The sequence below is a fragment of the Spironucleus salmonicida genome, chromosome 2 (genome assembly GCF_000497125.1).
Source record: "Spironucleus salmonicida strain ATCC 50377 chromosome 2, whole genome shotgun sequence".
Taxonomy (NCBI): domain Eukaryota; phylum Fornicata; order Diplomonadida; family Hexamitidae; genus Spironucleus; species Spironucleus salmonicida.
In genome coordinates this window covers 584,867-608,562 of record NC_090597.1, presented here as the reverse complement: position 1 = coordinate 608,562, position 23,696 = coordinate 584,867, and the positions used below count along the sequence as shown (strand labels likewise).

Here is a 23,696-nt window from a genome sequence, read left to right as displayed (position 1 = left end):
AAATAGAAAGAAACAGCAACTCATATTCCCTATCCATACGTATTATACATATAAAGTTAACTATTCAATTTATATCAAAATGGATAACAAATGTACTTCTGCCGACAAGACCACTTGCAACACTTGATTCTTCTGCCCTGCTAATGTCCCTGAAGCTGAAACTGCATTTACGGTATGTGATGAATCTTGCGCCACCTGCTCTGCAGCTACTACAAATTCCTGCCTAACTTGCGCTGACGGTAAGTTTTTCAACGCAAATACCTGCACAGAATGTGACGTTAAATGCACGAAATGTGCTAATAGTTCCACTGAGTGCAGCGAGTGCAAACCTGGAAATATTCTTTCTGGAACCACCTGCGAGCCCTGTACTGCAAACTGTGCTAATTGTGCTGGGGACAAAGAGGTGTGTAAAATATGTTCGCATGACTACTTCTTAAAAAACGGCAAATGTACGACCTGTACAAAAAATACAACTGAAAAATGCTAGTATTCTACATCCATCAATTGTGCTACCTACAGCTCTCCAAACCCACCACAATGCGGCACCTGCCTGGCCTGGTTCAAAATTACTAACATTTGCATTTATTCAGAGTGCTTACCAGGCCACTTTATGTCTGAAAATGACTGCTAAAAATGCGACACAACTTGCAAGACCTACCAAAAAGATGCTAAGACGCGTGAAATTTGCGCTAATTCGCACTAGCCTACTACTCACTAAACTTGCTAACCTATTTGCGATTAAGTGATAATTTCAGGTTAGGTTTGCGAGGATGGAGCTTCAAAACCTTGTAGCGCAGAAACTCAAATTGCAGCTTCTTAATGTGCTGGAAAAGTAAATTGCTTAACATGTAATTCTGATAATAGCGAGTGTTAAACTGCTTGAGAGGTTGTGAGATAGTAAAAGGTGAGTGTGAGACCTGCGTATAAGGCGCAGAAAAGATAGGTTAGTTCTGCAGTTTGGGTGTATAAGATGGATTAAAATAGTAGTTTGTGTGGAGGCGCAGTTGCTGGAATAGTCATTGCTATTATAGTGATAATCGGAGGTATCTGGGGAGGTGTGTTTTGGTGTATCAAAAAATCGAAAAGTTAGCTTAAAAATGTAAGCTAACCTGTTAGTTTATAGGAGTAAATTTAAAGTAAAGGAAATATATAGTTTTTCAGGAGATTAGTTATCTTAGCTTTTTATATATTAGAAAATGATATATTAATTTAATACATATAATATACTTATTTCAATTTGTTCATTAGAATAAATTAAAAGTTCATAGATTCTTCACTCAGCAGTCATAGCACCAGAGCCGAACCGCACCTCGGAGCCCTTCTCGGCTTCGCTGCTCGCAGCTGGTGCAGAGCCGGTAAGGATCATCTGGATTTCTTCCTGGGTCTTGCCCTTCGTCTCAGGAGTGGTAAAGAGCAATACAGCAGTTGTTAGTCCCATAACTATCAAATAGGTAACGAAGGGAGACCATGCGGCAGCGTTGGTAAGAATTGGGAAGAGAACGACGACAAAGATGTTGGGGATATAGTTGAAGCTGAGCAGGATTGAAGACAGAAGAGACTTGGCTTCAACGGGGAATAGCTCGGAGGCGAAGACGAAGAAGATAGGTCCGGGACCAATTTCGAACCCGATGATGAAGAAGATGGAGGCTGTGATGAGAAGGGCAGTATTGGATTTCGCGAGGATATAGTTGATCATGAGGGCGACCTGGGCAACGAAGCAGATGCCGACACCGCCGAAGAGGAGGATCTTGCGGCCGAGCTTCTCGATGAAGGCGAGGGCGCCGAGGGTTGCCACAAAGTTGACACCGTTGATGATGATGGAGCCGAAGACGGAGGACAATGGATGTGTTTTAGCACCAGTTGAGTCTTTGAAGGTGTCTTTGAAGGTCTCAGTGGCGTATACGATAACGGCGTTGATACCGGTGCATTGTTGGTTGAGACCGAGCATGACAGAGAGGATGAGGACCTTGAAGTACTTTTTCTCCTTGAACAAGAGCATTGGTGAGATTTCCTTCTCCTCTCTTGGTTTGACATCAGGTACAAAGAAAAGTAAAACAAAGCCCATGAGAGGCCATATGAAGGTGACAACAAAGTTGACCCACCATGCGTTATAGGTATCTTGATAAGTACGGATGGCAAGTAAGACTAAGGAGGCAACCAAGATCCCAAGGGTGACGTTGAATTGGAACATGACACCAAGGAGACCTCTCTTGCTGGACTCAGCGTGCTCACCGACGATGATGATGCTGGGTTGTTAAAATAATACGACGAAGAAGCCGGCAAAAAGCCTCATAACCATCCAGTAGTATACATTGAAAGGGATGCAGAGGAGAACATTGAAGATGACAGATCCGGCAGCACCGACTAAGCCGGTCTTCTTGTAGCCTAACCAGCTGACAATAGGAGCGAAGGTGAGAGAAGCGAGGAGGAAACCTACAAGGGAGGCGATAGATAGATATGGTAGTAAAGTTTGGACATCACCATCAGCAGTTTTAAAATCATTAGAAGTTCCAATAGCCATATAGTAAAGTTTGATTATATCAGAAGAGAAGTTTGCAATGGTGAAGCCGAGCGTCTCAGCGGTAAGCGACTGGATTGCAAATAGAATACCGAATGAAACCATTTATGAGGAATGGGAAGATATTTTAAAACTTCAATAGTAAATTTAATGCAGTTATAAACGAATGTAATTTTTAAAGATCCAATAATTGCCTATATGTGTTTATATAATATATTACATTAGTTAGCATAAGTTACTTACTTCATGTTTTTTGTAATCATATGTTTTTATAGTATATTAAAAACTAAATTGAGCACATAATAAAGATTTATTACATACATATAATAGTATAAAAATGAAAACTTAAAAAAACAAATATTATTTAATTAACTATTTAAATACATAATATTATTCAAATTTATATACTATACTTATTAATTAAGTTTTTAATGGGATAGTGTTTTAGTTTTATTATTCCAAATATATTCTATCTTATCAATATCCAAATATAATGAATATTCTAGTTACTCTAACTCAAATGTACTACTTTAAAAACATTATTATAATTATAGTAGTGCATTTTCGCATTTTGATATATTAACTTGCTGAGTATTTGTATTATAGTTTTTAAACATTAAAATTATTAATTTTAACATATTCATGTTATTAAGAAATATTAATAGTTATTACTCTCACTGAAATTTAATAATGGTAAACTATCATTGGACTGATGTAGAGGAGGTCACTCTTTGTAATCTTGTCAAAGCTTAAGGTAAATAATGGAATAACATATAATAAATTTATTTTCCATAGTTGACTGTTAATTAAATTAAATTCAAATTTTACTATCTTTAAAAAAAAGCTGAGAAGAAACAAGATATTTGCGACGATATAAAAGAATTCATAGTCAATGACGATACTCTAAAAAGGAAATCAAGACATCATTTATTGAACGAAATTATTCAAATATTTGGTAATTAATGATTATTGTTGTTTATCAAAAATAAAAACATTTTACTTGTTATCTTTACTTACATACTATCAGCATATTTTTACAGTAGTATCTATAAAATCATTAACTAATTTTTAATACAAATCAAATAAAACTATCCCCAACAAGTTATCTGCATGATTTTATTATGAGTTTACAAACTTATACTAATTATTTCATCTATTACTAATTGAATTTACCCTCTGAAAGAAACATGAAATTTCTAAATATTTATTACATGAATTTTTTCACACTAATTTTACTCCACACTACCTTATTATTAACATATCCTTCATATTATTCCAAAACAAGCCCCCATCTAAGTTTCTCAAAAACCCTTACTTACATTTCTCTCTTATCAAAACCACAATACCCCTTCACAATAATACACATATTCCCCCTCCCTATTAACCCAACTCACATCCACTTTACCCCAATACTACCATCAGCTACGATCCCCATCCACTATTTTTAACTACAACCAAATATGTAAAAACTGAAATTTACATTAATATCATTATTATACACTAAATAATATATTTCCCCCTTCCTATTTCCCCAACTTTCGACCGTCCACATCCGCTTCGCCTGGTAAATTACTACTCAGTTGCAGCGAGATGTATCGAAATCCGCATCTGACCCTTAAATTCCCGATTCGCCCTGTAATTCTGCACCGCTTCAGGCGCTCAAATTACCACCAATTTCGCACTTTTTTGTCTGAAAATTTTGTGTTCCAACTGCCGCAAAAAGCAGATTTTGGCATCTACAAAAAATACAAATCGCTGCACTGCACTGCGCATAATATTACTATATATAATATTATACTACTATACTTAATATTATATTATTATACATAATATTACATAACATAATATAATATACCATACCATACCACATCATCCTTTCCCAGACGCCGTTATATCACTCTGATTTCAACATCACAAGGCAGCTTACCTCGTTCTTGCCGTACCCGGACGCGTCCAGCCACTGCAGCTGGATCTCGTTGTTGCTGTACACGTACTTGTAATCGCTATACGGCTCCGCACGCAGGCTCTTGCTGTTCATGCTCTCGAGCCAAAAGAACGTGCCCTGCACAACGAAATTCGTGTGGTACGTTCTGTGAGAATTGTTACCAGAAATCAGCTCGCATGGTTAGTTTACTTCGCATTTCTCAATAAGCGGTGCCTTTAAAATCAAGCGTACTGGCACATTGCTCTAGAAGAGGAAGCTCGCGCTGAGCTCATATCCAAGCAAATTTACTAGAGCCGCAATATCAAGCAGTTTGCGCGCTATAAAGAAATTGGCGAACTAAAGATTAACGTTTAGCTGCTAAAGTAGGAGCTCACGATAGTTTAAAACAACTTATTAGTTATCTTTTATATGATTTAATGGGTAGTAGATCTAGTAGGTGCTGAGGAAATGTTACTGGAGCTCTTGGGGAGACATATTAGTAAAATCTGCGCTGTCATTAAAGGCAACAATATTCCTGCAATCTAGTTTTTCGTTCATAGCATAATTTAAAAGTTCCGTCAAACTAGACGCCGGGCTCGAGTTCAAGACGTTCTTGCAGCTTGTTATTAAATTTTAAAAATCTTCCAAATTGACCACATCTTAACTGAAAAGGACGACGGATGCGATATTGATATCCCTACAAACCAGACGCTGATTGACAATCTCAGCTGAGAATTTATTTTTAATCAGCCTCGAAAATTCTTTATATGCGCTATCAATGTCGCTAAACTGCTACTAATATCTCTTTTTCCTTTAAAACTACTATAGCTCGCTTAAATCTAAAGAATCTCTTATCTATAGATTATCATGATATGTGCTCAACTTAAATTAACTAACGGAGCCATATTCTAGCCTATACTGGTGATACTAAACCTTGCTTTGAGAAATTTGACGAATAAAGACAAGAGAAAGCGGCACTTAGTTATAGACAACTAACCCCTGACAGTGAGAAAAGTTGTTCTAAAACTGCACCGGATTTGCTGCTTTTACAATAGTAGGAGAAACCTCTGAAAAAAACGCCGGAGTTTCGAGTTTCTGCACTTTCGGTTACCTAATAACTAATTTTTCAGCATTTTTACACTTCATAAGCGACCTAAGCCGCTCCACAAATTCTCCAAACTGCTAAGTCCCAGTTTTTATGATAAGACGATTTTCGACATACTCTAAAACGTTCATCCCGTCGATTTAAGCCGAAACCAGCATTTAATCCGTAACCTACTCCTTGAAAAACGTTGAAATTACCTCAAAACACTGCAAAATCGTAGTGAACGAAAACGCGTTAATAACGTATTATAACGCCTTCATATTGTCATTATAGTACCCTAAAGCCGCTTAAAGCACCTCAATCTGCTCTCCAACGCATTTGTGTTAATTTCCTAGAAGCGCAATACAAACCCTCTAAATAGCATGAAAATACGTGAATTTACACACAAACTTATCCAAACCGTACCGATCATTTCCGTAAATGTTAATTAACTGAATAAGCTTCAATTTGTCCTCGTCGCAAAGTATATAATTAGCACGCTCGCAAACGGTCACCATCCGAGGGTTAAACTCAACGATTTATTTAAGATCTTCAAACAAATTTTTATGCTGAAAAAGGCCGAATTTGATCGCAAATTCGCTCAATTTCACCAAATCCGTTTCGAAAAACCAGTCGTTTACGAGCGAGATCGCGAACAATTTCGCGGTCTAAAAGTCTTAAAAGATGAATTCTCTGCAGAGGAAATTCTTGAATTTTGCCATTTCTCGGCGGCTGTTAATTCGCAGGATTTCCTGCGTTAGCTGGAGCGTAGTGATGAGGTTTGAGTCGCAAAGTTGCGTTATTTGCGTCAAATTGAAGGTAGTTAAAAAGCGAGAAAGGGGTGGAGCGGAAAAGGAAGGGGTGGAAGGGAGAGGAGCGGAAACTCGACTTACCTCAGCGCCCTGATCGGCCAGAAACCAAACGACCTCGAAGTCCAAATGCTCCATCAGCGCGAAAAGCGACGTCCCGGCGTCGATAAGCTTCAGGTCCACGCCCTGTTAGACTAAAAATTCGAACGCTGGAAGGGAGGTGATATAATGAACTGGCGAGAGCCCCTGCGCGTTGAGCAGCAGCATTGCGGGGGCTAATGCGGTGTGCTTTTGCACGGCCTCCAGGACCTACTTCTAGCTGATTTGAGTACTTTATGGCATTTAATGTACATTCTATTATCTCGAACTCGCTGTCTGCTCCACTTCTCTCCTATCTCTCCCATCTCTGAGCACAATATGCGCGCAGGTGTCCAGATTTTTATTGATGGCCCCCTCCAAGAAAAGCTCGTAAACGGGGCTGGGAGAGCGCTGCAGCAGCTCCTCGAACAAAATTTTGCCGCCTTTTGACTTCAACGCCTTTAGAATGCTCAGTTGGGCGTCAGAAAACAACTGCAGGAATATGACCACGTCGTCGCGCTGCAGCTAATTTGCAACTATAAAAAATAAGTAATCGGTGTGCGAATTCTCCATCATGAGGTCGTAAAACTTCGTCTTCAACATGGTCTTCAGGTGCTGAATTAGAGCAATGAGTAGCTGAGAAGAATTACGCGCAAAGCCCTGAACGGCGACTGAGTAGCTCGTAAATTTGAGCTGCAGAAGAGTATTTGCGAGTTTCACGGCTTCGGATGGCTACGATAGCTGTATAGAATTGAAAATGGAAAAGATGTCGCTGCTTGTCAGCTGCAACTCAGCAGAGCTTTTTACAACTTTTTCCAGCAGATAGAAATTCGCGCGGACGGTAAAAGTCTTACTTACGGTGCTAGATGAGGTGCTTTAAAGCTGAATTTGAGGGGATTTCGCTAAATAAAACTCCTCTATGTCAGATTGCAGCTTTGCGAGCTGATTTTCTGGCAAAGGAGCGCAAACAGCTCTTTCGCTATGTCTTGGACGATAGTTAGCGATTAGAATGTCAATCTAGGAAACTGTAAATTTGTATGCGTTTTCCGCCAAAACATCCGATAAGAACATATCTCCTTTGACTTGCACGCCAAAAATTTTTGCATCCTTGAACAGCAAATCGAGTATCTGGCCTTACGTTTTCCTTATATCTTGCTAACACTAGTTGTGGCAGGGCGAGTTTTGGTCGCCCATGTTTCTAGCAATAGAACACAAAAATGGCGCTATTTCGCAATCAAACACAGTGATGCTTTCGCAAATTGTGCGCGCAAAAAGCAAATGCGTGTAATCTGAAGGACACAGTCCGTTAAGGATCGCGTATGGACCGCTTGAGAGAGTCAGCAGGGTCTGCTGTATTTCTGTTGGCAGCTACTGTGAGATTTTTGCGAATTTTAGCAAAATTTTGGAGGCCGTGGCGTCGGTGATAAGACTGATTTTGAGGGCGTCGGAAATCGATTTTAGCGAGTCTATGAGCACTTGGAAAGTTAAGTCGTCCTTCTTGTTTAGTGTTAGCCAGGCATTTACTAGATCCACAACGTTGAGCTGACTTTCGAGGTGCAAATTAGCGAAGAATGTGTCGAAAACAGCTTTGAGGAGTTCGAGTCTACCTTCCTGCACCAGGCCGCATACGAGCTAGTCAACAAAACCAACTTAACATGCTTAAACATTTTACGAAACTTACTTTTGGATTATTTAAGTCAGTCTGTGCACTATCTGGTCGCTGAAAAATCGCATGGCAGAATAATCAAAATTGGAATTTTGGAAAGAGTAGCCTGAGGTGAGTATCAGGTCGCTGGACCGTGTGTTTCCGCGGATTAGGAGCTGAGTCAAAAGGTCGTTTTCGTACAGTTTGTAATTTCCGTCCAGAATGGCGATTTGCAGAATTTCGAAAACTTTGGCCTCTGGGAGAATGTCCAGCATGCCAGACAGCGCAGTTGCGGTGCAATAGCCCATTTGGAGCAACAAATCAACGTGATGCGCGGTGAGCATAGAGCGCTGCTCTGGTGTGAAGCTCAGGTTAACTTTGTGCTTTTGTATCAGGTAGGCGTATACTTTTTTGTTCAACGCGATGAAGCTGGTGGTTGCTAGCTCTTAGTAGTTTATCTGCTTGTAATCCACTCGTTCTAAGTAGAACTTGAAGAGGTCGACGTCATCCTTAAGATTGCATGCTGCGCTAAATGCTATGCGCTGGCGTACATTATCCAGCTACTTAGCGTCTAGCTCAATATCTTAGAGCTTATCGACGATCCCGCGAGAACCGAAGAACGCTCCCACCTCTAAAGGGGTTATCGAAGCGCAGAATTAAGACAATAGCGAGCTCGAAGTGAAAACGGCCTTTATGTCTTTCTCCTGCAGATTGGAGCTCTAAAAGCACTTTACCAACTCGCGCATTTGGACGTTCATGATGCTAATCTTTGCAAGCGCCTGCTTAACGAAATTTTGGTTTTTGGTCTGATAGGCATTCTGGAGCATCTGGAGATCTTTTTGCGGGGAAGGCGCCGAACAGCTTATCTTGCGCGACTAAAAGCTTAACTTTACGCAAAACTGGTTGAAAATTTCAGGAACCCTAATATCTACCTAGACCAGCTAGCGATGATCGTCCAGGCTCAAATTGAGCATGCTTCTGAATGGCAGCGAATTGGGTTGGCTTTCCTTAAACTTTAAAGCAATTTGCGTATATTTGAGCTGCTCAAACATGCTGTCTTTCTCGAAGCTGAGGCAGATATCCATGGCCTCCTTGCAGTAGCTTTCGTACTTGCCGACCATGTTATCCTTGAAAGCGTCGAGTATCCAGTTCTGCTCTTGTAATTACTGCAACTCCAGGGAATTGAAAGTTTTTATATTTGAAATTAGAACTTTAATGCGAGGATAGTCGAGATCAATTATAGCTTTTTTGAGGTCACCCATTTAGCTATCTGGCTAGCTACAGGCCGGGAGTACGTTCCCCGGAGATAACTGGGAAACAGCAAATCAAAGTGCAAGCTTTCCAACTATATTTTCCTTCTCTACTTTGAGGGCTTTAGGCACTACAAGGTTCTCGTTCACACCGCTCTGAAGCAGCTAAACGGCATGCATGGATAGGAGCACCCCTGCCTGCTCGACGTCGGCTCCCACGGGTTCGAAGATGTCCGTAAAGTGTGCGATGTCGCCTATTCTGATCAGCTCGGGAAGTGCAGACGGGAAGAACAGGCTAGTTCCAGGCTACTCAAACTTTACAACAGATACTTTTTGCTGATTGAGCTTCTTGTAGGAAAATCCAGGTGTCAGTGTAGGCATAGTTATGTCAGACTACACCTGGTAGAGGCTCTGATTAGACACAACATAGTCGTTACGCCGCAGCAAAAATTTTCTCGGCTTGAAGATTTTATGGACGGTCAGAGAATACTGCTGGTCGTTAACAGTTAGCTACTGGAACTTGCCTCTGTTGGAAAATTTGGACTGCGTGATCAGCTTTTTGTGCAGTGGGGAACAAGGTAAATATCGTTATTATATCAAATACAAAGTATTTTTTAATTGTGATATTTATTGAATATGGATTAATAATACAGAACTACCTGTAAAAGTTTATTCTATATAAATTTAATAAAATCTAATTCGGCCCGTGTTATCTCCATATTGGTAAAATTCCCAACTATTCTCAACAAACACCGTATTTCTATCGCTATATTTTGAAACGAACTTTATCTAAACATAAATATCTTTGTGAATCCTGTGAATTTTATTACTATTATAACTAGTATAATGCAAAAAATACATTATTTTCCTACAATTTTGTAAACTTCTATAGTTGCTCAAAACTTTCAAATCCTACCAATCCGCTCTACATACCACTTGAATAAATCAATTTTAGTCATTATTTCGACCGTTAAACTCGAATTAGCAAACCCACCAACATCTTTAGTATTTTCCCCCACTCCCCCTTTTCCTAAATTTCAGTTTTTTCGGTTTACCATTCAAAATTTATCACCTTCCTTTTTGTATATTAAAATACCAAAAAATTAATAAATCACATTATTTAATATATATAATTAATATATTTTTCCGTCCTGAGTTCGGATTTCGCTCCAAAATCCACTAAATGCACACCCCCACACGGAAGCCCAAAGCGTCCCCAAAATGCACCCCGTTAAACGCACCCTCGCCGCAGCTGATCCTGCAGACTGCAATGATAGAGGCCCAAAACGCGTCAGAACACGTCTCGCAAACGCTCACGCGCGCCCTGGCCTCGCCCGCAGCCTCGTCGCCGTTCTACCAGCTCCAAATCTCTGAAGCGCTGGAGCAGGTGATAGACGGCGTCCAGCAGCCGCTACCGCAGGAGCGTTTTGCGTCCCCGAATCCCCAGTGCTCCCCGACGCCCCAAAACCCGACCCAGCAGGACCCCCACCGAATTCTGACGTCCCCAGCGCCCCGCTCGCCCTCGCTTATGCTGCAGAACTACCTGCCCGAAATCGACTCCCTAGACAACCCGCTGCACCTGGAAAACCCGCTGCAGGACGTCTCGTCGTCGCAGGTGGAGGAGATCCTGCCGCTCACGAAGCGCTTCTGCTTCGATCCGACTTTTTGCGGCCGTAAAGCCCTCATATCGTGCGAAAACTGCCTAAAACGCACGCTGCGCGAGCGCGAGCTCCTGGACCTCATTTTCTAAATTTTCCCCACCGGAATCACGTTCAGCGACTGCCTGGACCCCGCAGCGATCCAGGCGATGAATCCGGCGCTCTACGCCTTCATAATCGACCAGAAAAGCGCTATTTCGAACGCTTTCAGCGTCCCGCTCCAGAATCAGTGGGGCGACATTTATTCGCTCGTTAACAAGTCCCAAATCGACTCCCAGAACGCTACGAACGACATTTTGCGCGCAACTTTCGGCCTAAATTTCGCGAATTCGCAAGTCCTCTGCCCTGCATTTTTCATGATTTGCGAGGCGATTTTCAGCGTTCCCTGCTACTTCGCTTTCTCGCTTTTCCCGCTCATCCGGACGCGCTACAAGCACCTGCACCCGAATTTCCTTTCCGGCGTCGAGCAGTTTATATCATTTGAAGAAACTGCGAAATCGCTCCGAATCGGCGCTGAAAACGAGAATTTCCACTCCTAAAAACGCAAAATTTTGGGGGCGCAAATTCTGCAATTTTACAGCGACTTCATCGCCGAAAAACCGACTTCTGAGCGCGTTTTCAACTGCATTCGAAACTTCAATCATTTGAAAAACGAATCACCCCTGAGTTCCATTCCGGGTTCGACGAAAGTTGAAAAATTGAATTTCGAATTGATTTTCCACTCCTTTTGTAAATTTCACCCGGGACTCGAATTTTTGCGTGCGACGCCCGATTTCCAGCTCATTTACAGCGAAACGGTCGCGATCCGCGCGGTTTTCCAAAGCGATAACCAGCGCCTCGGGGGACTCGTTCTGAGCGATTTTCAGCGTGCGGCGCTGCACGTCGAATTCTGGCGTCTTTCGCGCGTTTCTGACGTCAACAAAATGCTCAAATTCTTCTCCTACGAGCACTTTTACGTCATTTATTGCCAGTTCTGGCAGGTCGACAGCGACCACGACAACGCGATAAGCAACGCCGACATGCGCCGCTACGGGGGCCTCACCTGTCCGTTTGGCTTCAAATGCGTCTGCGCGAATTAGAATTCAAATTGCAAGTGCGGCAACGTCTACTCGTCGCTTCTGATCGACAGGGCGTTCCCGGAGGGCCGGAAATACGATTTTGAGGCCTTCGTGAAGTTCGTGCTCTGCGAGGAGGACAAGGACCAGAATTACGCGATTGAGTACTTCTTCGCGCTGTGCGATTTGGATGGCGACGGCTACATCAATTTTAGCGATTTCAGGGCGTTTTACGACGAGATGGTTTTCTACTCGAAATCGCACTTTAGGGAGGTCAAGGCGGCTGAGGACATGTTCTGCCAGCTCATGGACGCTGCGAATCACGTTTCGGCGTCGCGGCGGGGTGCGCAGAAACTCTCGCTCCAGGCGATAAAGAAATCGTGTCTGGCGGGCAACTTCTTCAACGCGATGGTCAATTTCCAGAAATTGGCGCAATTTGAGGTCAAGGACCCCTACAGCATCAAGTACGTGGCGAGCGCGCCCGAGAAGTGCGCATGGGACCGTTTTTGCCGGGTTATGTACGACTTGATGGAGGAGGGCGAAGGAGAGAATTACGGGGAGGGCGATGGTGACGGTTTGGACGGCGGGGCGTTTGAGTGAGGCGATTAGGAGCGGGAGCGGTTAAATTAGGAGGGGAGGGGAGTTAATTATAATTATATTATATTTAATTGAATTTAAACAGTAATTTAATGTAAGTAGTAATTTGATTTAAACAGTAATCTAACGAATGTACATGGTATTATTAAGTAGATTTGAAGAGCTGCATTTGGACAGTTGCACATTCGCAAGCATGCGGCATGCAGCATGATGCTGGAAAGGCGATCAGCAGTTGCGGGTGGGTGTGGGTCTGGAAATGGGGAATCATGGCAACAAATAGGGGAAATAAAGCGAATCGGATAACTAACAAAAATTTAGCTGCAGCAGTAGCTCAGTATGGTTAATGCATCATGCTACGAAGGCTATGAGACTGGTACATGTTGCGCTGCTTGGGCGGGGGAAATTTGAAGTGTGGGACGTCAAAGAATTAAAATGCTGCTAGCTGGCGGCTGTAAATGCAGGAAAATGAAAAATAGGAAGGCGAATTTACGCCTGGCCTGCAGGAAAGTTTTCTACAGCGGGTTTGCTGCATAGTATTTTATTCATAATATTGATATTATAATATAATAATTATTCATTTCGGGGTAGTATAAAATATTCATTAATTTACTCGCTAGGGTAATTAAGTGTGGGTTAGCTATAATTGCTGTTGTATAATCTTTAGATTTAAAAAAAATACCTTTTATTTCCGTAAGTTGTGCAACATAAATATTTGTGAAAATAAGATTTATTTACCGTCCACTGCTGGATTAGTGATATTTTTGCTATAATTAGAGTTTATGTTTTTAAAAGGTGCTTATATGGTATATAAATTATATATGTGTTTTAAGTAAACCCGAAAAAACTGCTAAAGTAAGGTAAATTTGTATTATAATTAATTAAAACTTTACTTTCCTTATTAATGAACAGCTGTCCATAATAATGTTATAATGGCACTTATTGCAACCTAGTGACTAAAACTTGCGAGCCATGCAAGATTAATTAAATTGAAAAATGTTAATGTAAAAATAACGCAGTTTGTTCGACCTGCGATTCTTCAAATTATGATTGCGCATCATGTCCTCCTGGAATGTACTTATCTTCAGGATATTGCTCTAAATGCCACATTCTTGGATGTTCTATATGTAATGCTGATACTTCTTCTTGCGAAAAGTGCATTAATGGATATTAATTTCTAAATAAAAAATGTATTCTCTGTGATGCCAAAAACAACATATAATGTACTTGTGGTGCTGCTTAAAATTGTGCCACATGTGGAGGGGATATAAAAGATGTGTGCAATATATGTTTGAAAGGTTACTTAAAATTAAATGAATAAGATTCAACATGCAATGGGTGTGAAATAGGATACAAAAAGACTTTAAAGGGAGACTAAGTTATTTGTGAGAAATGTAACGCAGATGGATGCGTAGATTGTGGAATCCAAAAAGAATAGTGTATTAAATGTGATAACGGGTTATTTCTATTAAACAATACATGTGGTGAATGTGTTGCTAATATGGAAAACAAATGTCAGTGTGAATTAGCATAGAACTGTGCTACATGCCGAGGATTACTAAAAAAGGCGTGTGATACCTGTTAGAAAGGCTATATAAAACAGAACGTTAATGCCACAAGCTGTAATGAATGTGAAATAGGATACAAAAAGACTATAAAGGGAGACTAAGTTATTTGCGAGAAATGTAACGCAGATGGATGCATAGACTGCGGAATCGCAAAAGAATAGTGTATTAAATGTGATAACGGGTTATATTTATTAGACAATACTTGTAAGAAATGCACTAACGGTATGGCTATTTAATGTTAATGTGGAGATGCTTAGAACTGTTCTACATGTGAAAATAACAAAGGTTTGAAATGTTCTACATGTGTAACTGGGTATTAAATCGGAGTATAAGGAACTTGTTCAGATTGTGCAGTTGGATTTACTATGGTTAATAAATTATGTTTAAAATGTCACGAAAGTTGTGGTAGTTGCTCGCACAGCATAAATACTTGTGATTCCTGCACCTCTGGATATGAAATGTCAATATACTAAACCTGCTAACCTAATTGTATTATTGCATTAACTATTGGATAAGTTTGCTTATAAGGCTCTCCTTCTCTTTGTGGTGGCAGCAATTAGATTACTGAGTGTAAATGTAATAGGGCTAAAAATTGTTTAACTTGCAGTTCCGATGTTAATAGCTGCGACACTTGTCTCTAAGGATATCAGCTCAAACAAAATTAGTGTTAAGAATGCGTGAAGGGCGCCACTTAAATTGGTAGTCACTGCTTTTTTACTGCTGAAGAATCGTCAAACTAAGCTTTATCTGGAGCGGCTATCACAGGTATAGTAATAACAGTGTTAATTATCTTAGGACTTATTTCTGGAGGAGTATTTTGGTTTATCAAAAAATCTAAATCTGAATAATATGCTATTAAAGATGAAGTTATTGTCAACCAAATATGAATTGATTATATTTACTAAGATTATCATTAATCTGTTAATATTTAATTTTTTTTTGATTATTTACTACTAGTAATAGTATTATCCTAAGTAATTGACTAAACTACATATATTCTTTGCTACTATATTTTATAATAAAATAATATTTATTTGCCTATAACATGGAAAATTTAGTTAGTATTCATTTAAATAACTTACAGTCCCTAGTCTCAGAATATTCTTGATAATATATTTTATTTTTACGTATGTATAAATTAAATAATAAATAATAAAATATCGTGCAATTAAAAATATAACCCCATTATGTAATAATTATAAATCTATAAATTATCATTAAATTACTAACATAATATGTTAAAAACAATTTTACATAATAGTTGTATTTCTTATCATTAATATCAATGTGTACAAATTATTTTTACTGATAGAATTTTATATTTTTAAGAATAAATAGATCTTATATATAGAAATATAATAAATTAAAATTTCTCTATACATTACATAGAATGAAAAAATAATTCGAGACCAACCTAATATAATACATATCAGACTATTTTTATTGAAAATAGTTGATTTTAAATTCACAATATATGTGATTAAATGATATTATTAGAGTAAATCTTAAAATTGTAACTTTTTAATAATTCTCTATTTTTTACATAATGCTTGTTATTCGTTTTTTTACAAAATATGTAGTGTAAAATATTACTATTTTAATTCTTAGTGAAAGTAATGAATTTATTGCGTATGATTATAATACTTTTATTTTTTAAGTTAAACTATAATATTTAATATATTCATTCTAAGTAATGAGATTCTATTATAATAAACTTCATTTCTATGGTATATTTTAAAGCTATACATTTTAGTTCATCATACTAAATTTGGATATCGTTTAACTTTAATTTATCCTTCATCACTTTATCCATAGAGTGGTATATTTCATAGATATTATAATATGGACTAAAACTACAAAATAACTATATAGTAAATATTATTAAATACTATATATTAATCAATAGTATTGAGAAAGAATGACAAATTGTTCATTAAGCGATTCGCACTCATAGGAGACGGAATTTATGCCTTGGGACGCTAATTTTGGAGATATTAATTAAAAAAATAAGCAGAATTCTATTCCTTAAGTCATGATTAACACGTCTATATCTTCAGATGAGAATCCTCCATAACAGATGCATCGACTAATTCCCCTTTATGAAAAGAATAGTTCGTAACGACAGTTTATTCCTATAAATACTGACTTCTTTCCAGTACCTAATCCGGATTTTGTAAATTCTTTTTCACATTCTTAAAATACATAAAAGTAGCAAGATGGAGCGAGAACTAGTACTAGATTAAGTATAAATATTAATGAGTCATCGTAATCTAATCTTTCTAATTCATAATTGGAGAATACTAATACATTACGTAGGAAAAATTATAAATGGAACGAAATGGAGGATGATCAGTTATGTGTAATAAAATAGTAATATACAGATTTATCTTGGAAGTAAGTCGCTATTATGTTATCATAAGCCACAAATACTCCTTTAAGAACAGCTGATTAAGTTTCATAGCATTGGATTAGAGTTCTGAATCCAGAAATTTAAAAAGGTAGATGGAGTGTATAAGAAGACTAAATGTTAATCTAAGCAGTAAAAACCTGTTAAACTAGAAATTGGAAAGATATAGCCCAACTTGTTAATGGGCGAACAGATATTCAGGTAAGGTATAGATTAAATCAAATTGGCAAGAGATTGCTTTCAGAACGTGTGTTGACGTAGGAGTAATTGCCTTCTAATGGTGAGAATTAATGAAAAATTTAGGTGTTATCATTCTAATTCACATTTTATATATATAATTATTTAATTTCCACAATATTATCTCTTTGATAACTAGTCTTGTATTGAGAAGATTTCATCTTAATTTAATATTATATTGGTATTATGTATTCTAGTAGTCTTAAAGACTACGTCATTAGAATTTTATCAACATATTAATCATCACTTATATTTAACTAAGAATTTCAGATATATATAATGAGGATGCAATTATTAACTAAAACCATTTCTTTAAAATTAAAAAAAACGTATAAGGTTTGCAGGATAAACACAAATGATCTTATATATTTATTAAAAATAAATTAGTAATAAGAACATTCCAAGTTATTGCTTAATCAGCAAACAGACAAAAATTTTGTCAGTACTCTTTAGAACCTTATATTTACTCGATAAAATCAATAACATTTTTCTAATCTTTAGCATTTTACGTAATTATCAATAGTACTTTTTGTACTACAATATTTATAATTTTATTAACTAATATTTTATGGATTGTATTCTATATTATACTCAAAACTATATACATTTTAATATAAATTTATATTTTACATTACTTTTCGACTAATTTATTATTTATTTATGATATAGTAAGACGTCTTTTTACTGTATTTCAGGTATACGCCAAATTATTCAAGGACCTATCATAATACAAAGTTATTGTATATCTTTTATAAACATAATTAATAAAATTATATTCTCTTGTTACCATTCATTAATACATGTTAAATTATTGTTCATATTGACCGTAATAATATTAATTGTGTATAGCGATCAACTTAACGGTATCAAATATTATTAAGCTGAAAATGTAATTTTTCTGATACAAATTGCTAAGAAATATATTAATAAGGTAGTTAATTTTGAATAATTTTATATTAATTTTTTAATATATATACTACTAAATAGTATAATGCATAATTTATAATTTTAATTTATTTGTCATACTTAAGTCTAAATATGCAAAAAATAAGATTATTTAATATTTTATGCTATATTTAATTTACCTTTTAAATACTAAATATTGTAAAATTAAAATATAGGATGTTTGTATATTATATTTTTATTAAATGTAAACGTTCATTAACACCCTATCAGCAAGCATAGCAGTGTCAGAAATTATTTTTAATTTTATCAATAATAATAGTCAAAAATACTTCGAAAATACTACATACTAGTATTCAAATATTAAGGCATAATGTCATAAAATTAACAGCATGACTACGGTTTGTTATAGGTTTCATTATTGTTTTATATTTACATAGTATTGCACACATGAACCAGCCATTTGAAACCGCAAATAACATAATAATTATCTACGCAAATAAGTCATTATGAACTAAAAGGATGCTATCAGGTGTTTCATCCTTTAATGCAGGGCTACTAGAGCACTCTGGACAATGGTAATATGGAACTATTTATATTATAAATAAGCCAATAAATAAAAGTCTAAGAATTGATGCGACCAATAAGGATTTTAAGTTCCAAATATCTATAAACCAATTCCATGATGGTATCTATCTTCCAATCCAATCACCAACCATAAAAACATAAGAATCGACTACCAATTGCCATATTTTCCTGATTCGTTTATTTTAAACATATAATAACATAGGATTTAAATAGTAACTGGAGGGAATAAAGTTAATGTAACAAAAAAGATTAAAAATAATGATAATCCAGGCATCCATAAATTTTTTGCAGCAGCAATAAATGTATTTTCCTAGTTTTTAAGAAATTTATTATTGATAATATGGTATAGGAAATTTTTTTCGTTCTTTTGCATCAAAATCAATTTATTTTATTGTACAAATTTTTGTTAACAAAAAATATCCAATATATGATCCTATTATAAAAATAATCGTATAACATAATATAAGATTGTGATATAGAAAAGGTAAAAACATAATTAAGATCTTTAATGTTAAATGTTATTATTGGTTTTGTAAAATTTTTACTATCTATGCTATTAAACCAGCGAGTGCAGACCCACTATTAACAGAAATTATATATTTAACATTTAATGATGCTGCTAGACCAAGAATAGTTGGAAAATAAACAACAGTAAAAGCTCCAGAGAATTCAGACAATATGAGAATTGTCGTTACTCGCATTTTTAGTGAATAGTTATTACTGCAACCAATGGAATTGATAGCATAACGAGTAACTAAATTGACCAACATAAGATGAGTGTAAACTTTACTGTGAGGGTAACTCAATATTTCATCATTATTATAGATGTAATAGCATTAAAGAAGTTATAAACTAGCGATATTCATGTAACTAAGGACTTATAGAACTCAATGATCCAATAATCTACAGGTATAATTAAACAATTAAACGAAATTAAAAATGTTATTCCAAAAAGTAAAAATATCCACCATGCTAATGTATTTGTGCTATATTTTTATTTTACTGATGCATCAGTATCTTCTAAAATCGTGTATTGCAACTGCTTAGTGGCATCATCGAGATTAATTTTTGTCATTTTAGTAATAACAAAGAAATCATTTCCATACAATAATTATTTAAGGTTCTAATACTATTCATTAATTTTTATTTATAATCCAGACTAATTAATTATAATTATAAGATATGAAAGTATTGCAATGGTTCCGAAAAAATGTCTATATATTATTTTTATATATTAAAAAGTTTGCTAAATTCTATAATTTATAACTAATATTACTTCTTAACTAATGCTACAAATATTTATTATAGTCTTATGGATTTCAGTAACGTTTCTTTGCTAGTTTTCTGTTTAATAAGTGTAAGTAAACTAAATTCTACAATCCTGCTCTTCGCTATTATATACTCAAAAAATTATGTTACTATTTCTATATACTATATTTTATATGAAATTCTGCCTTTCTTTCCAGCATCTCATATATCCTTTACAATTTTAGTGCATTTACTGTGGTACTATTATTCTTATATTGCTCAAGTAATTAATTTCACACAGCTAGTTAAAATCTAACGAATGCAAAAATAATACACTCCATTGCTTTTAGAAAACTGATCCTCAACAATAGGAATAATAAACTAAGGTAAAGCATTTTCAGTTTCTACATTTTATAACTATATAATTATTATATTATAATATAATAATTATATAAATATAAAATAATTATATTATAATATTATAATAATTATATAATATAATAATAATAACTATATTATTTGCATTTGACTATTAACACTTTTCCCACCAAATTAACACACCCGCCCACTTTACACCGCAATTAAATCCACGCGCGATTAGCATCTGATCCAACATGACGAATTGGCACCATCTCAACAAAAACACCGATTTCCCACTCCAAAATCGAAATTTACAGAAAAAATCATTTTCCGCATCTCAAACCCGCTCACTCCATCTGCGCAAATCTGGCTGCGGCGGCTACGGTCGCAAAGCCGGCCCTCAACCTCAATTTCGCGAGATATTTCCTCATCTCCGTCTTGCTCTGCGTGAGCTGCACGGTGTTGACCTCCGTGACGATCCAGGGGTGCTTTATGGCCTCGAAGGCGGTGGGCCTCTTCGTGTGGTCCAAATCCATCAATTTGCTGATGAAATCCCTCGCGTCAGGCGAAATTTCGTCGAAAATCTTCGTGAAATGCCAGTCGCCCTTTATCTGCTTCCTGATCATCTTCTTAATGTCCCTGTCATCGAACGGGAGCTGCCCAGCGAGCAGCACGTACGTGATGACGCCGACTGAGTACATGTCCGGCTGGACGGTGAACTTCTTCTAGAGCAGGACCTCGGGCGCTACGTAGCCTGGCGTGCCGCAGAGGACCTTCTGGAGGCTCTCCTCGTTGCCGAACATCTGGCAGGTGCCAAAATCGGCCAGTTTGATGAGCGGCATGTAGTGCTTCTCGTCGTAGTTTTCCGGGACCTCCTTGAGGAGCAGGTTCTCGGGCTTGAGGTCGAGGTGGGCGACGTTGTTGCTGTGCAGGTAGCAGAGCGCGCTCAGGATCTGCCTGACGAGCGCTTTGCTGTCTAGCTCGCTGTAGTTTCTTCTGCGGACAATATGGTCGAAGAGCTCGCCGCCTTTTGCGAGCTCCGTGACGAGGTAGATGTTGCCGTTTTCCTCAAAAAATCCGAAGAATTTGATGATGTTTTCGTGGTCGCAGCGCTTCAAAACCGAAATCTCGCGGACGAGCATCTGCATGTTGGCGCCCTGCTGCTTGATGATCTTGATTGCGACTTCCTTGTTCGTCTCCTTGTCGATTCCGAGTATGCACTCGCCGAACGAGCCTTTGCCGAGGACCTTGTCGGTTAAGGTGTATTTGTCTGAGATTGACATATTTGAGGAAAGTTGGAAAGGAAGTTTCTATAAGTAAAACTATATAATAGTGTTTATTTTAGATTTCATATGGAGCGATAAAGGTTCAAATATTATATAATATACAAATAATTTTATACTATACGTCATAAAAAATCTAACAAACTTTATATTTAAATATATAATATTATTTTGTGAAAATTAAGGAGGAAAATCGTATCAAAGTGAGTTGGCAATTGCAAAGCGCAAAATAGGTACTGCAATATGTGGTTATATAAAGTTGATGATATTATTATAGTTTGATTATAATTTTAAATTCTGGATCAATTTATTGTAATTTATTAAAATGTATGTTTTCTATAGTAATGTTTGCTCTAGAAATAGATACTGTTATAAATTAAAAATAGTGATATAAAATAAGATCGATATGAAATTATAATAATTACTATTTCTCTGAGCTAGATTGAAATTAGTACTCGGAAGATATTATTTAAATTGATTAGTGAGCTGTATTTAGATTATATGCTATGATTATAAATAGTTTTGACTAATTGTTATGCTATGTTTATTATTAAATTTTAGTGAAGTATTTTAAGGATAGAGTTAGGTTGACTATTAGTTTAATTATGTTAATAATTACTTTAAAATACCTGCTATCAGAATATAAAATAGACTAAAGATTAAAATAAGATCAACTGTGATATTATATTGGTATCAAATAAAAGTGTAGGATTATAGTCTCTAACGAAGTGAGCAGTTCTGTAAATCGTTATTTTAGTCATCATATTAATAGAATGTTATAAGATGCATTCTTTCATCGCTTAGTTTATATCAATACACAGTGTATAATATTAATTAAATAAATAGTTATCATAGGTAATAAAATTATATATTATGAATATTAATAAATAATTATACTACAATAAATACAATAGAAATGGTAACTGGATTTATTAAAATTATTGAACGATATTTATCTTCAGCGAATAATCTTATCGTTTATTAATTTAATATATAAAATATTAATAATTCTTTGTTGAACCACAAATTTATTTTAGTAATATGAATATCATTTAATATTCATTATTTACAATGTAATTTCAGATAATTTATAATTTTACTGATAAAAGTAGAGCTACATAATATAATTCATTATTAGGTCAATCTCCGGTTTTGCCGGAGAAGTTTCAAAAATGAACACCTAAATCGTTTTTTAATATAAGTTTATGTATTATTATTTTTTCCCTTTCTTCTATAATGTCCATCGCCAACTGTTTAGAATACAGTGCAGATAATAAATGCACTAAATGTGCTTTCTTCTTAAATCTTAACACCACGACTAATTAATGTGAATGCGAACATAACACTGGTACTGTTTGTCCTTTAAATTAAAGCTGTGCAACAGAGATTAAAAAGTGCGTACCACTTAACGAATGTCTCAGTACTCTTCATTGTATTGCATGCAAATATTTCAACCACTCAGAATGTTATAAGTGTGCTGAAGGATATTATCCTTCTTTAACTGAAAAAGCCTGCATCAGCCTTAAGCCTTGTCAAAGAATCAGAAAATGTAAAGCTTGCAGTGATATTACTCCTGCATAATGTGGAATTTGTTAATCTAACCTTAACCCATCATCTGATGGCATGATCTGTGAATGTGTGGCTGAAAGTAGAGCTGAATGTCCTAGTGGTTCAACCTGCTCAGCTTTAACCAGGACTTGCCAGACTAATAATTCTTGTTTGTCAACAATAAATAATTGTAAAATCTGTGATTATAACAATCACTAAAATTGCTATGCATGTGCCTCAGGTTTCTACCTTACCAAAGCTGGGGCGTGCCAATCTACTTCAACTTGTTCTACACTTACCTCTTGTAATGCTTGTGACGAGACCGACAACACCAAATGTGCTAAGTGCTCTGATGGACTTATTTTAAATATAGCGAAAACTGTTTGTGAATGTGCTCTTGGTAGCAATCTTCCCTGTTAATCAGGATATTAATGTACCCCTTACACTCATATTTGTGCTTAGAAAAATGCTTGTCTTACGTATCCCGTGATGATTTCGTCTTGCAGAAGCTGTTATAGGAGCGATGGTCGCCTTTGTTATGCGTGTGATACTGGCTACACTATATCTCCAACCAAACTCTAGTGTGTTGCAAATTTTTCATGCTTGACTATTTTTGGTTGCAATACTTGCAACCCTTCACAGCCAAACTTATGCCTCTAATGTGTTGAAGGCTTGAGCATCTACAAAGACGGTTCTTTGTGTGTTTGCGGCTCAAATAACAAGCCTTGTGAGTAAGGTTATGTTTGCAATGATGACCAGTGCTAGCTTTCTCTTGTTAAGGCCTCAAACTCTGCTGTTATTGGCTGCTCAATAGCAATTGCCATCCTGTTAGCTGTAATTGTAGTGCTCGTTGTGTTCCTAGTCCGCAAGATGTCTGTGAAGGCCCCTACCGTCGTAAGAGATTTCCACGGGATTTAATGATTTATTTTGTATTGTCAG

At 36.5% G+C, this 23,696-nt stretch overlaps 8 protein-coding genes and 1 pseudogene across 8 annotated transcripts; 5 read left to right on the top strand and 4 right to left on the bottom strand. All coding sequences in view use genetic code 6, as the record gives it.

Moving 5' to 3' along the window:
• Window positions 1-1,273: 1,273 nt before the first annotated feature.
• SS50377_21547 (Hexose transporter) lies at window positions 1,274-2,623 on the bottom strand (the record flags this gene model as incomplete). Its single annotated transcript, XM_067905465.1, has 1 exon — window positions 1,274-2,623. The coding sequence occupies one exon, from the start codon at window positions 2,621-2,623 to the stop codon at window positions 1,274-1,276; it is 1,350 nt and encodes a 449-aa protein (XP_067766782.1).
• A 585-nt stretch (window positions 2,624-3,208) lies between these two features.
• On the top strand, window positions 3,209-3,484 carry SS50377_21546 (Myb-like DNA-binding domain-containing protein; the record flags this gene model as incomplete). The annotated part of the gene is made up of 1 exon (XM_067905464.1): window positions 3,209-3,484. The coding sequence occupies one exon, from the start codon at window positions 3,209-3,211 to the stop codon at window positions 3,482-3,484; it is 276 nt and encodes a 91-aa protein (XP_067766781.1).
• A 928-nt stretch (window positions 3,485-4,412) lies between these two features.
• SS50377_21545 (Hypothetical protein) lies at window positions 4,413-9,689 on the bottom strand (annotated as a pseudogene).
• Window positions 9,690-10,491: 802 nt separating this feature from the next.
• SS50377_21544 (Protein phosphatase 2A regulatory subunit) lies at window positions 10,492-12,621 on the top strand (the record flags this gene model as incomplete). Its single annotated transcript, XM_067905463.1, has 1 exon — window positions 10,492-12,621. The coding sequence occupies one exon, from the start codon at window positions 10,492-10,494 to the stop codon at window positions 12,619-12,621; it is 2,130 nt and encodes a 709-aa protein (XP_067766780.1).
• Window positions 12,622-13,519: 898 nt separating this feature from the next.
• Window positions 13,520-15,070, top strand: SS50377_21543 (Cysteine-rich membrane protein 2; the record flags this gene model as incomplete). The annotated part of the gene is made up of 1 exon (XM_067905462.1): window positions 13,520-15,070. One exon carries the CDS (start codon window positions 13,520-13,522, stop codon window positions 15,068-15,070), a length of 1,551 nt encoding a protein of 516 aa, XP_067766779.1.
• A 1,031-nt stretch (window positions 15,071-16,101) lies between these two features.
• Window positions 16,102-16,884, top strand: SS50377_21542 (Myb-like DNA-binding domain-containing protein; the record flags this gene model as incomplete). Its single annotated transcript, XM_067905461.1, has 1 exon — window positions 16,102-16,884. One exon carries the CDS (start codon window positions 16,102-16,104, stop codon window positions 16,882-16,884), a length of 783 nt encoding a protein of 260 aa, XP_067766778.1.
• Window positions 16,885-18,086: 1,202 nt separating this feature from the next.
• SS50377_21541 (Nucleoside transporter) lies at window positions 18,087-19,184 on the bottom strand (the record flags this gene model as incomplete). Its single annotated transcript, XM_067905460.1, has 1 exon — window positions 18,087-19,184. The coding sequence occupies one exon, from the start codon at window positions 19,182-19,184 to the stop codon at window positions 18,087-18,089; it is 1,098 nt and encodes a 365-aa protein (XP_067766777.1).
• Window positions 19,185-20,273: 1,089 nt separating this feature from the next.
• Window positions 20,274-21,209, bottom strand: SS50377_21540 (Kinase, CAMK CAMK1; the record flags this gene model as incomplete). Its single annotated transcript, XM_067905459.1, has 1 exon — window positions 20,274-21,209. One exon carries the CDS (start codon window positions 21,207-21,209, stop codon window positions 20,274-20,276), a length of 936 nt encoding a protein of 311 aa, XP_067766776.1.
• A 1,236-nt stretch (window positions 21,210-22,445) lies between these two features.
• Window positions 22,446-23,678, top strand: SS50377_21539 (Cysteine-rich membrane protein 2; the record flags this gene model as incomplete). Its single annotated transcript, XM_067905458.1, has 1 exon — window positions 22,446-23,678. One exon carries the CDS (start codon window positions 22,446-22,448, stop codon window positions 23,676-23,678), a length of 1,233 nt encoding a protein of 410 aa, XP_067766775.1.
• Window positions 23,679-23,696: the final 18 nt, after the last annotated feature.